The following is a 13,216-nucleotide window of genomic DNA, read 5'->3' on the forward strand; positions in this document are numbered from 1 at the left end:
TGTTTTTAACATATGAATTACATAACACTTGTTTTTATGAGTATTTACATTTTCCACAGCGGTTTTCCAGACATTAATATTTCAGTATGTCAGGGTCATATTTATTTTGGCGGACCTGAAAATGTGACCCCTGAACTATCATGGTTCCCACATGACTGTAAAACCAAGCAGAGCGACCAATCACGCGGGCAAATGTCTGGCAGGTTTCAATGGCCATTCTAAGTGGAAAACAAAACAAAACAGTATCTTATCTGCACCTATTGCAATAAACCAAGCATTAAGATGGTATATCTTATAATATAGGTATTACATAATTACAATGAAAATCACTGCCACATTTTTATACCCTTAGTTTGACTCTTTCTGTGCTTGCCCTGTGGTAGATCTTTCAAATCGACTCCATAGTGACACCTTGTGCTTTCAAGTGGAACAAACGACGCAATGCCTTTGATTTTCAATACATTACATTATTTAATTACATGGTTTACAGACACCGTTGTCAAGAGCAACTTACACAACGTCTATTTAAATATGTATTTATTTCACATATTATTCATTTGTGGAGCTCTATATCTGCTTAAGCAATTCAGGGTAATTACCCTTGGTCAAGGCTATGGCCACTTGGACTTGGAGCCTGTAAGTAACAAGCTCAATGGCAAACATTTGGCTAATCTACATTTATCCTATTATCTGCTCACATTTGAATTTAATTTCACCATCAGACATGCAGGACAACTGCATAGTGACACACTTCTCATTCATAGCTTCAATCTGTACACAAGGACTTGAGTTAGAGCCCAAGGGATGGTACATATATAGCCAGTCAACTGAATGGAATGATTTGGTTGGCAGACAGAGAAATATTCAAACATACGTATGCTAGGACACCATGACTCTGTACTGAGCATACTGAGCATCTTCATTAGCATCAGATAATATATTTATTTATCTGCCTATCAAAATGAGTGGGGGGAAAAAATTATTTGATAGCTACAGCATTATACCTTTGTCCCAATGTGGAATGTCAAATCACATTCGTAGCCCTTTCACGCTGTTGTAAAGTCCTCCAGCAATTCAATGCAGACAAGCAGCTCCATTTTAATAATTCAGCAATAATTTTTTGGCCTGAAGGCAGAAAAGGGCCCACAGAAAATACAGTAGGATCACGTACAGTACAACTTAAACATTAAATGGTGTTCGGGGGCCAATGTGAGATCTTTCATGGGGCCAAAAATCACTGGCAGCGCCCCTGCAGATAGGCAAACGTTCACCTCCAATGTACCTGCAGCAGTCGCTCTCGTGAATAAGCATAAGGATGTTTGATGATAAGAACAGGCCACTCAGCCCATTTAATCCCATCACTTTGAAACAGGGAAAATCTGTGCAGAACCCTCCCTCCTTGAATGACATGACAGCTACCAGACTGCCCCAACCCCAGGTTGTTCCCGCGAACATGAATGAAAATTGAACACATTCTTCTTCTGCCCTGCACAAGCTGCCACTTCCGCCTCACGAGGTTGCTAGGCCTGGGTGGGTGGCTCACGGCCTTTGACCCCTCTACGCTCCTGTCACAGCTCAGTCGACGAAGTCAGACCTCAGGCTGGGCGGCGGCGCGGACAGACGGGACTCCGAAGGCCCGAAGTCCCCGTCCTCGTCCTCCGAGCCTGAGTCACTTCCTGAGTCACGACCCTCTGTGCCTCTGCTCAGACTCCTCCCAGAACCCCGCCCTGCGCCCCCGCTCTTCTGTCCTATAGTAACCCTCCGTCCTGCGTGGATGTACAGGAAGAGAGAGACAATGGTGACATCAGAATATAAAACATTTAATGTGCTCATTTATTTTAGAACATTTTAACAATCAGTTGTATGATTACATTTAGATTGCCCAAGCTTTGAAAATTGCTATTATTGAGCTTAAAGACTAGAATTTTTATTTCAGAGGGGAATTTATGTGAACTAAGTGGTGAGGACCATATTGCAGGACCATGTAAACCTCAGCAGTTTACCCAGGGTGCCCTGCAGCGTGGCTGCGGTGTCCGGTGGCTCCAGCACGGAGCTCCGAGAGACGTCATCATCTCCACCACTCGGCTTCCTGTCTCCGATGTCGTCTGCGTCTAAAGGCTTGTAAAGCACAACCAGACAACTTTTTTCAGTTCACACGTATTTCTAAGGGTTTCCAAATTGACCTCGTTTCAGTCGTTCTCATAACAAAGCAGGTCAGTTCTGAGAGGTCAGATAAGTTTGCCCTGTAACGCTAAACATCAAATTAAGACGTTATGGTGTACACCCACCATACCCAGCTGCAGTAATCCATGTACGCTGAAAAATGCAAGAACCATCACAAACCATTTAAATACTACAAGGCAAGAGACATGAGAAACTACACAAACCATGGTGCACCAATTTGCGGGGAGCCTTGTAGATGGGCGGAGACGCTCACCTGAAGAGAGCTGCAGCGCATAGGGGCGGAGCCCTGACTGAGCTTGGGAAAGCCCCCTGCTGCGCTAAAGTCCGAACGCCCGTCTCCCCCACAGCCCCGCATCTCCTCCGCACACTCCGCACAGCGGCACACAGCAGGCCCTGCACACAAACAGATGCAGCTGGACTGAGAACATGTTACAGCTCTCTCTGAGAAAAACTACAGCAACACACAACATAAGGGGACCAGGACATTGCATAACACACTACAGTGTGACACAGGAGAACAATGAACAACATATCCCAGAGTCATAAGAGTTAGAGGAGCAGCAGTATGACACAGGGGAGCAGTGCACTGCACTACACAGTATAGTGAGACACAGAGCAGTGAACTGCATTACACGGTATAATGACACAGGAAAGCAGTGTACTGCGTTACACTGTATGAGACAGAGCAGTGCACTGCGTTACACAGTATAATGAGACACAGAGCAGAGCACTGCGTTACACAGTATAATGAGACACAGGGAAGCAGTGCACTGCACTACACAGTATAATGACACAGGGAAGCAGTGCACTGCATGACACAGTTTAATGAGACACAGGGGAGCACTGCACTACACAGAACAGCTCCACAGGTAAACCAAAGCGAAATCAGAGTGAATGTACACAGCTAAAAACAAACAGAAAAGTCATTGCTCCATAATTACATTTCCCTCCTCAACGTCTGCATGAGAGGTAGTAGAACAGTACAGTTATGCAATGTGATATGATAAAATTACAGAACTCTTACAGAGAGTTCACTGACCAAGGATGTTTTTCTTTTTTTGCTCAAATTAGGCCTATGCCAAATGCAGGAATCTGCAGGACCTTAGAAATCTTATAAAATTCATTTTAATTATAACAAAATAATTTTGGTCAAAAGAGTGTAATTGCAAAAACATCCAAGAAGTTTGGTTTTTTTGTTTCAACTTAAAACAATTTCCACTATAATTAAAAATATTTCATGTGTACGAAAGCAGAGAGATTCCTTATTAGATGCATTCAAGCAAAAATTAATTAATTAGATGCTAATGGGGAAGCTTTATTTAAATTGATCGTTAATCATGCAAAAGGGAAAAACAGGATCAGGGAAATCGTAGAATAGACTGGGGAATGTTCATTTTCTGAATTTCATCCCTAATTAGATATATGAATATGTGATGAGGAACGGATGGTACTGTTGGCATGTACAATCATCCAGGAAGGACACTATGGAGACACAGGCCACTGTTAGAAGGGCAATTAAGACTGGAACTGGAGCCTTACCCCTGTTACTGTTAACTAAAGCGTTAACTACGCAGAACGTCTGAGAGCTCTATGAACACAAAGGCGATTCTTTTACGCACATCGCTTTTTTGTTAAAATTGAGCGGAAATAATGAATGAAATTATCTCGGTCAAACATACATCGAATGAAGAATAGGTTGAAGTCAGAATATATTAAGCCAAACTCAGGCACGTTTGGATACAGTAATGCTGAGACTGCAGAAAAAGTTGCCCATTAACTAGAATTTACAGCAGCCTTCATTTTAATGTGTCTGATTGGGTGGACTGTGACATGTGACCATGGTTGGCACAGTGAATCGTACAGGTCACAGTTACTGGGGGGTTTCAAGGGGTACTAGTACCTATTTCCAGGGCACTCCTGTGATGGTGGTGTAGCGTGGCTTTGGACAGGCGGTGGGTGCCGGCCCAGTGATGGGGGGGATGGGGCGGAGCCAAGACGGGCCTGTCCTTGCCGCAGTCCTGCCGTAGGTCGCGCTTCTTCCAAAGGTGTGTCTGACTCTTGAGTCTCAGCCAATCAATTCCTTCAGCCACATTCTGCACCACCAAAAACAAAAGGGACAAAAAAAAATCCAGTCTTAATTGTCAACAACAAACGAGCATCAACCACAACCCTTCTCCACCACAGCATTAATGTTACATTACTTCCATTTAGCATGCACTCTTACAATGAGTGACGTATCAAACAAAGAACGTAAGCACATTCAACAGGTCACTAAGAGTTAAAGAATAATTACCCCCTAGTAATTAGTGTGCACAGTAATTGTGTGTATATTGGGGTGGGGGGAGATATGCATCATTAGTTGGCTTATGTAAAAAAAATAAACAAAGCAAAATTATTTCTTTTGTCTCGGCCACAAAGATTTATGCTAAACGACAGACGCTGGCTATGAAACAACCACCTCTTCGCATTCTCACGCCAACAACTCATTAACAGGGAGGCAGTGTTTTCGTTTAGAGGTCCAAATGTGCACTTGCTTGCTTCACAGCGCTTGGAAATTCTTAATTCACTTATTTACTCACAGCCCACAAGGAACGCTTGCTGCTCAAATTGCATTCTTCCCTGACTCGAGTGTGACTAATCGACAAGTTACGTGACTGCCGAACGCTCGGCAAACGAGGCCTTTCCACTAAGCAAATAAGCATGAGAGCTGTTAGGCGCAGATCTGGCCCACTAGATTGTTATCTGGGGCTGCATCAAATAAACAGAGGCCTGTCTGGACGAACACCACTTTCCCGTAACAGCCCCGCCCCTCCCCTCCCCTCCCCTCCCACCTCCCCCTCCCCCCCCTCCTGTCCCCCGGCCCACCGCGAAATTAGCACGTTGCCACAGCAGAGCCTGTTTCTCTAGCGCGATCGGAGCGCTTGATACGGTGAGCTGGGGGGGGGGGGGTGCCTCACTCTGGGCCAAGGTGCAGGCTAAGAGCGCGCTGTGCCCCGTCTGAAAAGCGCCAGTGTTTCTCAAAGCCCCCCCTCACCCCTCGCCCCCCAACGCAAAGCCGCCAGCTTAAATTACCCCCAGAGCAAACTTTCCGCCCGCCGGGGAAGGTGGCGGTCCGCGCTGGTTTTGACCCACTCACCGCGCTGCCCAGCGTGCACCGGGCGAGCCGCGGCAGGGTGCGCTGCGCGGGTTCTCTCCGAGGCCCTCTCTCCCTCTCGGCCGCGGGGCAGGCGTCGGGTTCTCCGGGACGGGGGCCAGGCCATGGTTCCGGCTCAGGCTTCGGCTGTAGGACCCCCCGGTTCCCACCGGCGGCGAGTTCGGCTTCAGCTGCGGCGGTGGATGCCCCCCTCAGGTTCGTGAGGTCAACGTCTGCTGTGTGGAGCACTATCTGAGAAACCATGTGACCAGGGGCACGTGGCTTCCCATTGGGTGATGCCAGCTGTGTGCAGGTCTGCTGCAGGTGTTCAGTCTTCTGAATGTTTCTGGATTCCTTTCTGTTCTGTTACACAAATAAATTAAGAAAATGGCATACATGAAATCTTCTTAACCATGCACCTACTGTATCAGATTCTTAAATGGATTTATGTTCCTGACGGCAGTCGCTGCATTTGTTTCTGTCAGAAGCTTGAGGTAAGCAGTATATCAATTAATTTCACAAACGATTACTATTTCAGTAGTGCAGATTCATACGATTATGGAAAACAAGTGTTCTCATGTGCATACGAACATATATAACTGCGTATTTATAAGCAATATTTTATTCCCAGTCTGCCTTTCTAATTGTAACTTCAGGCCTACTCCATTGCCACAACACGCTTTGAAAATGTGTAGGAGTGCACCCATGGGTTCTCTGAGTCATGCAGCAAGCTGCAGCTTTTCTTCACCCGGACATGCAACAATCTTTTCAATCAAAGTTGTTTTTCCCTCTCACCGGTTTTGGGATGTCACACAAAAGGGAGGAAGGAACACAAGCGATGTTTCTCACACCGACGTGCGAAGATTTCCGTCTACAGCACAAGAAACAGGAAAAAATACTCGACACATGAATCACACATTAATCAGTCTCCAAAATGAGCCAGGCAAACCATTTAAAAGCAAAATATGGTATTTACATTTAAAAACATCTCCACCAATATATGAATTAACTTAAACGATGGGCTTTTATGAACGAGGTCACAAAAATAAAGGTCAGTTCTGTTTATGAGATACACAGATTAATCTTAAAGTGAAATGAAAGTAGATGTGATCTAACGTACAGCTCAGGTAGTCATTACCTATGGTGAGCGGGATCATGGGAGACGCGGTTCGGGTTGGGTATCCACATCACCATGGAGACGCTGCCACACAAGGCTCCAGAAGAACGATCTAAAGGGCTGATTTGGGCCAGGCTCAGCTGTGAGCGTAACAGACCAAGCACAATTCAGAGACAGGAGGATTCAAACCTGTATTTTTGCAATCATTTCAGTTAACCTAAATGCTATTTTCTATATCCTGGGAGTCCATCTTTCTATGAAAATGCTTGCAGATACACAGGTTGTTTCACTGTCTGATTGGGTCATCACTATGCAGTTCTGATTGTTTGACACTGAAGAGGTAGTGAAACAGACAACAGAATCCTTCCTGGAATGAAGAAGATGGACAGGACTCCAGATATGTGACACAACCAGGTGAGTCGTGTGTGTGCGTGTGCGCTTTTGTGCAAGTGTGTGTGTGTGAGGCTAGGGATTACCTTAACATCCTTGTTGTGCTTGTAATTTGTGGAGTGGGGGCTCTTAGCAGCAGAGGTACACTCAGGAAAGTGAAGGTCTTTTAGTCTGTAGGCCCACCACACAACAGAACACACGTCATTCATTCACAGTCATTATGGACGTTTGTATAATCAAGCAACTCAACAGCTCTCACATTCCACGTAAATAGCTTTGTTTAAGAAAGAACAATACCAAGCGTAAAACTAGGTTACGCAAATAAATAAATAAATAAATAAGTAAATATTATTAAGAATGTGTGGAATAAGTCAAACTCAGTTTCCATACATTTTGTGTCATTTTGAAAATCAGGATGTCTAGATATTTTAACAAATTAATGAAAGCATGAGTGTAGTTCTTAGGCTCTTAAAACCAGTGTTTTATCCATGTCAGCAACTAAACCACTTACCTCTCTAATCTTATATTAGAGTCCTTCAAGAAGTTCTGTGATTGGCTGCAGAGCTGGGATTGGGAAGTGACTGGGTGACAGCTCTCCGAGCTAAATGCTCTGTAAAGCATGTTTTCCTTTGGAGGCTTTCTGGTTTTGGCCCACTCTGACACATTCACAACGTTAAGAGTTGGACACTCTTCTGGATTGAAAAGAAGAAATGGGAAGAAAAAGTGCATGAGAAACATTTAATCCGTCACCAGTGTAGATTGGCGTAATTGTGTGGCAGTGCAGTACCTTGTGAAAGAGCATTGACGTTACTCCTGCCAGGTGTTCTAGATTGTACGCGTCTTGCGACGCCTCTGGCCACACGCTGTTCAGCCTCCCAGCAGCAGGGATGCGGGCACATGACCCAAAAGCAGTGTGTCTCATCCAGAATCTCACTGGGACAGCCGCCCACATGAAGAGGACCATACCTGAAAAAAACAACATTCATCATCAGTTCAGTAACAGGTGAGAATAACTCAACATACGTACATCTAGCCAGGAAACAGTACATGCTGTAAGTTGTTGCTGTTAACTTGTCAAATAGCTCGCTCAATATGCATTCGAAGGTTTATGCAAGAACTGTCCAAAAATAATAGTCCAACATAGCTAACAATTATAGACGTTATCGGCTTGCTTGAGCGATTTCGTCGGAGTGGCATGCTTAACCAGCACAAAAACCAGCATTACGAGTTAAAAATCATCTAGATGAAAAGGAGTAAAACGATTAATGTGGAATATTAATCTTCACCTCATCTTGTAAAAGTTTAGAAGACCAGACCGTTCTAACGGGAAAACTTTTCGTAACCAGGCAACTAGACGCTTTCGCTCGAGTCTGCGCAGGACGGGCTACAGTTAATACTGCATTCTGGGAGTATTGTCCCAGTTTATCGAGAGGAAGCTAACTTGCCTTTAAAACAATACCTACATTTTCTGGTTTTTAGCTTGCTAGATCCCGCTTTATATTACACCGTATATTACGCTGCAAGACGTCAGAATACCACAAGGATTTTAATTGAAGTTGACTGGGTGAGTTGAAAGGTGATATTTACCACGGTAACTTTAGCCTGTAAAGTGTCAGCTGCTAGCTACCCAATCGGATTGCAAGATTTGAGCGGGTAGCTGTCGTGTTAGCCAGCTAACTAATAAGCATGTTAATAAAAATGGACAGGGGGTAACTGTTCATAAAGAAACACCAATGACACTTCAGTGGGTTGCTTAGTATATACAAGTCGTTCAGAAAGACTTTGGTAAGCTGCAAACTGGAATGGTGGTAAATTATGTGGCAATGTTCATGATGCGTCCCTATCTAGCTAACTAGCTACTGCAGCGATATGGGCTACTAACGTTAGCTTAGTTAACTAATTTGGCTAGCGCTGGACTGGATTGTAACAGCTGCAGTTTTACAAAATACGTAACTGGGGAATATTTAACACGATGTTAACATTTCGATGACTTGGATGCTAATGATGGTTAGCTAAGTGTTTGATTACCGTGGTGCTTTGTCCTTTAGGAAAGCACATGGCAGAAAGACCAGAGGACCTAAATCTTCCGAACGCTGTCATCACACGGATTATTAAAGAGGCGGTGAGGCTCTTGCGCTACCATTACTAAGACGATAATTCTGTTGCTACCATTTAGGTCTAGAACTTCAACACGAATTTTTTGGATCATGTGATAAGTTCTGCCCCCATGTGTTTCTTCTCGCAGTTGCCCGAAGGAGTGAATGTATCCAAAGAGGCAAGGAGGGCCATCTCACAGGCTGCCAGCGTGTTCGTCCTGTATGCCACGTCATGGTGAATATCACAAAAGCACAGTGTACACATGTAACTGCTGCATGCAGAAAGCAGATGAATAAATTTCTGCATATAAGTAGCATATATTAAGATCATCAGCTACTTATCAGAACAGTTGGATCATATAGATGCTCACGTTTTGTTTGACAATGCAGATCTGTTTGGCATGCATTTTTATGGCAAATCATTTTGGCTGTCTGTGATTGCATCTTGTTTCTCCTCTTGTTTGGCGTCAGTGCAAATAACTTTGCGATGAAGGCCAAGAGGAAGACACTCAACGCAGGGGATGTGATGGCAGCCATGGAGGAGATGGAGTTTGAGCGCTTCCTCCAGCCTCTGAGAGAGGCCCTGGAGGGTGAGTGCGGGGGCGCGGGTTTAACACAGGTTAAACACTACAGGATGTGGCCCACAGAGGGGAAATTAAGGCCCCACAGGGCCATGGAAAACTGCAGTCAGGTCAAACTGTCAGGCTGGGTGAAAAATAGTTCCGATTGTGATTCGTCTCAAGGATCCTGTAATGTCTCCAGAATCAGGGCATGTAAAAATCATAGGCGTCTACTTCTTTGCCTGATTTACGCACACACTACTCACAATTTTGCCATAAGATTTTTGTACTGCTTGAGCAGCACCTTGCAGAGTCAGAGTAGCCCATAACAAGTTTATGATTAAATTTTTAGTGACTGATAATTTTGGGTGGAAATTTTAGAAACATATTCAGCCAAGTCAGAATTTAGTTGGTGCCTGACAGAGACATGAAGAACACATGTAGAAATGCATGCACTCTCATAGAAATTATAAATGCCTGAAATACTTGTTTGGTTTCAATATTAGCTCAGCATATTAAGACTGACGCTACCTAATTAACAGTATTAATGTTCAGACATTTTTTATTGCTGTTAAAATTGCAGGAGGAGAGAAGCTGAAGACTCAATGGTGTGCATTGTTAAAATGCTGCTTTGTTTTTACATAACAGCCTACAAGAAAGGGCTGAAGGGGAAGAAGGAGGCGTCTGAACAGAAACGCAAAGACAAGGAAAAGAAGACCGATGCAGAAGAGAATGACAAGAGCAGGGAGGAGGAAACCCTCGAGGAAGAGGATGAGAACATGGAGGAGGAACAGGAAGGAGAGAACGAGGGAGAGGAGGAAGTGGAGAACTAAGGAAACCTGCGTTGCGACCCCCAGGGAAATCCGGCAGACCACGAAATGTGCATTTGCCCCTGAAAGAAAAACACGATTGCACTTCTAGGTAATCCTGACCGTGGCAAGATCCCTGTAAAGTAGTGATGGTGAGAGTGAGGCTTTATTGGCCCCTGATTGGGTGAAACCGTCCTGTTTAGTCTATGACTCATGGCGTATAACCAATTGTAGTGGAGGTAATTCTCAGATGTATTTTCCCCTCTTCCATTTGGAATCATCAGTTGTTCTCTGGTCTCATGCGAGTGCTGTACTGCCTGCACCCACATGCATATACACACCACTGATACACCCGCTTGCAAGCCAATGACTGTTGTCTACACAACATGCTGCAGGAGCCTTGCTGAGTCTTGAGCACCTGGTAAACAGTGGTGCTGGGAGACCGGGGTGCAGAGGGTGTAGTAACCTGCAGAACCTTGGCCATCTTTAACTCATGCTACTTAACCTAGGCATTATGATGGCAGCCATGTCCTGCTAATGCAAACCCCTAGTCATAGGCAGCTAAAGACAGCCCAAACTCAAATTTATGTCAGTTTTTGGTTGGTTTCTAACAGTCAGTGACTGACCGCACATGCTAGCATCACCCGTAGTAGAGTTTGTAAAGCCTAACCCTCCCAACACAAGTATGAAATTCTCAGTATAAACAAACGAGCAAGGAACAGCTGTGCCATGAGTTCCACAGTTAACTTGGGTCCGGTTTCCATCTTCTAAAGCCTTTTATTAAGGTTGAGGTTCACTATAGCCATTAGTGTGTTATAGTGATTGGTTGGCTTTCTAGTTATTGTTCATCAGCTTTGAAATTGAAGTGTTCACTACCAGTGTGATGTACAACAGTTTGATTTACCGACACTTCTCGGTCATGCTTTATAGAAAATAGTAGATTCTTGTAGAAATTTGTTGAATGTCCATCGAAGAAAAAAATATGCAGCACTGCCCAAGGAAATGTACCACTGGGTTTGTGAACTGATGTCACAAGTCACAACCAGATGTTCTACCTCTGATTTGGAATGCATCAATGTACTCAGTCCTCAACATACATTACTGTATTGTTCCAAGGTACTTTACCTAAAAGTGTGTATGTGTGTAAAGATACAAATTGGAAAAGAGACTTCATTTGGGCAGGTGTTTTCTGATATTTAGAATGATACAACCACAACCAGCACAACATTGTTCTACAGATAACATCAAACATCAGTGTGGAATTGAAGCGTGTATGGGACAACAGAATTAACATACCTTTTTTATTTACATGTGATAAAAGTTCATTAAAACTGCAAATTGTATTGTAGCTCATAACAACTTACTGCCATAAATGTTAATACGTCCCACCGTTAGACCCACCTTTACTGATCCCTTGTAATAAGGTGAATGCTGAGTTCAATTATTTGTATAGCACTCAGAATGTTTTATACTTAATATTTGACTACTTTTCTAATAAACATTTGTATATAGATGTCTGTGTGTGTTCCAGTTTATTAATACCTGGCATAACTGAAATAATAGCTCCTAGTTAAATATTTTAGAAGTATTGTAGCGAATGACCTCAACAGAGGTAAAATGACTATAGACTGGGGTGAAGCTTATGACTTGTTCTAGCCAACTAGCCTTCAAATTACCTCAGATGGTATGCTTCCAGGAGATGAGGAGGTGCAGAACAGAGGTGGCCCCAACCTCCCATCCAGCAGCCCTCATCAACATGGATGTATGTGGATCTCATGTTTGGATTGTGCCAATCAAGGTGCTTCAAAATCTAAAGATTTCTCTTTCACTGCTGTGACCAATCAAGGTGCTTCAAAATCTAAAGATTTCTCTTTCACTGCTGTGACCAATCAAGGTGCTTCAAAATCTAAAGATTTCTCTTTCACTGCTTCGGCCAATCAAGGTGCTGTAAAATCTAAACATTTCTCTTTCACTGCTGTGGCCAAGTAGGCCATTGCACCCTATGACCAATTTATGGGTCTCTGTTGCCCTCTGTTGGTCAAATTACAAGTAGCGTTTGTCTTGATATGGCCTTCCAATGGCTTTGCAGACCAAGCTCTGCAGGAATTTTCTATATGCATCTTTTTCGATTAGAATATTATATATAATAATGCTGATATTTTAATGTACATGTCTGATGGTGTACTTGCCTGGACAGGTCTAAATGAACAGACATTGCCTTTAAGTTTTTATGTTCTACTCTTGTCAAAACGCCCGCATGCCAAACATTTCAGCGTAGCGACAGATTTCATGCATATTTTCAACTTGTAGCATTCTGACCGTATCAGGCAAACATGTTTTGCATCATGGGCTGTCTGTCAGATAAGAATCAAATTTCCGGTTGTTTTTGAATTGCCAGTTGACCCACATCAAGAAAGGCGTGATGTTCATAACCCATCCTCGTCCTCCCATGACCCCCATCTTTCATTAGGTTAATGGAAAGTGAGCTATTGCAAAGCTGATGGTGAAAATATTATTTTGCTATCTTTAGAGCGCCTCAATGGTCTGATAATGGACATTAGTAATTATATAGACAAATCTATATTAAACCTTAGTGTAGAACCGCCTTTAATTCAGGTGACGACAAACAAGCAGCTTCGATTATGCCAGAATGTGTTCGGTAGAGACATTATAAACCGGTCGTAGGCTATTTAGAGTGGTGAAGGGGCTTATCACAGATTGTATAGGCTGAGTTTGATAACAATCCACAAGACACAGCAGACAAAACAGTGGCTTTTGCTTTAAATAAAAAAAAGTTTCAAGGACTTTTTCAAGGAAGGCCACAGCACTTGGGCTAGCTTGGGGCCGATTTTTATTATCCAGACAAACAGTAACACGTTTGGAGTGAGAGACAGACATACAAGCAGACAGAGATTGGCTCTCAGTTT

The 13,216-nt window shown here is 43.6% G+C and overlaps 2 protein-coding genes across 5 annotated transcripts; one reads left to right on the forward strand and one right to left on the reverse strand.

Moving 5' to 3' along the window:
- Positions 1-486: 486 nt before the first annotated feature.
- On the reverse strand, positions 487-8,204 carry LOC118207040. 3 transcript variants are annotated; one of them, XM_035380313.1, is made up of 11 exons: positions 8,111-8,204; positions 7,612-7,790; positions 7,336-7,516; positions 6,911-6,995; positions 6,456-6,574; positions 6,113-6,188; positions 5,321-5,680; positions 4,085-4,277; positions 2,438-2,577; positions 2,004-2,118; positions 487-1,766 (listed from the first exon to the last, which is right to left on the reverse strand). In XM_035380313.1, the coding sequence occupies exons 1-11, from the start codon at positions 8,113-8,115 to the stop codon at positions 1,576-1,578; spliced, it is 1,644 nt and encodes a 547-aa protein (XP_035236204.1). In that variant the 5' UTR covers positions 8,116-8,204; the 3' UTR covers positions 487-1,575. The 3 variants fall into 3 exon arrangements, with proteins under 3 accessions (XP_035236204.1, XP_035236203.1, XP_035236202.1); XM_035380312.1 differs by lacking the exon at positions 8,111-8,204 and having other exon boundaries at positions 7,336-7,513; positions 7,612-7,936; XM_035380311.1 differs by lacking the exon at positions 8,111-8,204 and having other exon boundaries at positions 7,612-7,936.
- A 30-nt stretch (positions 8,205-8,234) lies between these two features.
- pole3 (polymerase (DNA directed), epsilon 3 (p17 subunit)) lies at positions 8,235-11,802 on the forward strand. 2 transcript variants are annotated; one of them, XM_035380314.1, is made up of 5 exons: positions 8,235-8,388; positions 8,873-8,946; positions 9,070-9,155; positions 9,392-9,510; positions 10,129-11,802. In XM_035380314.1, the coding sequence occupies exons 2-5, from the start codon at positions 8,881-8,883 to the stop codon at positions 10,311-10,313; spliced, it is 456 nt and encodes a 151-aa protein (XP_035236205.1). In that variant the 5' UTR covers positions 8,235-8,388; positions 8,873-8,880; the 3' UTR covers positions 10,314-11,802. The 2 variants fall into 2 exon arrangements, with proteins under 2 accessions (XP_035236205.1, XP_035236206.1); XM_035380315.1 differs by lacking the exon at positions 8,235-8,388 and adding an exon at positions 8,457-8,609.
- The last annotated feature ends 1,414 nt before the right edge of the window (positions 11,803-13,216 follow it).

Source organism: Anguilla anguilla, chromosome 10 (assembly GCF_013347855.1).
Source record: "Anguilla anguilla isolate fAngAng1 chromosome 10, fAngAng1.pri, whole genome shotgun sequence".
Taxonomy (NCBI): Eukaryota; Metazoa; Chordata; class Actinopteri; order Anguilliformes; family Anguillidae; genus Anguilla; species Anguilla anguilla.

What these genes read in the sequence shown, in the direction of transcription:
- LOC118207040 (XM_035380311.1), bottom strand. Translation starts at nt 7,873, where the DNA reads ATGTACTGTTTCCTGGCTAGATGTACGTATGTTGAGTTATTCTCACCT. An exon ending in CGTCAATGCTCTTTCACAAG is followed by an intron (nt 7,517 to 7,611) that starts GTACTGCACTGC and finishes TTTTCAATCCAG; the next exon opens with AAGAGTGTCCAACTCTTAAC. An exon ending in TGCGCTGCAGCTCTCTTCAG is followed by an intron (nt 2,119 to 2,437) that starts GTGAGCGTCTCC and finishes GTGCTTTACAAG; the next exon opens with CCTTTAGACGCAGACGACAT.
- pole3 (XM_035380314.1), top strand. Translation starts at nt 8,881, where the DNA reads ATGGCAGAAAGACCAGAGGACCTAAATCTTCCGAACGCTGTCATCACA. An exon ending in GTCCTGTATGCCACGTCATG is followed by an intron (nt 9,156 to 9,391) that starts GTGAATATCACA and finishes GTTTGGCGTCAG; the next exon opens with TGCAAATAACTTTGCGATGA. An exon ending in TCTGAGAGAGGCCCTGGAGG is followed by an intron (nt 9,511 to 10,128) that starts GTGAGTGCGGGG and finishes TTTACATAACAG; the next exon opens with CCTACAAGAAAGGGCTGAAG.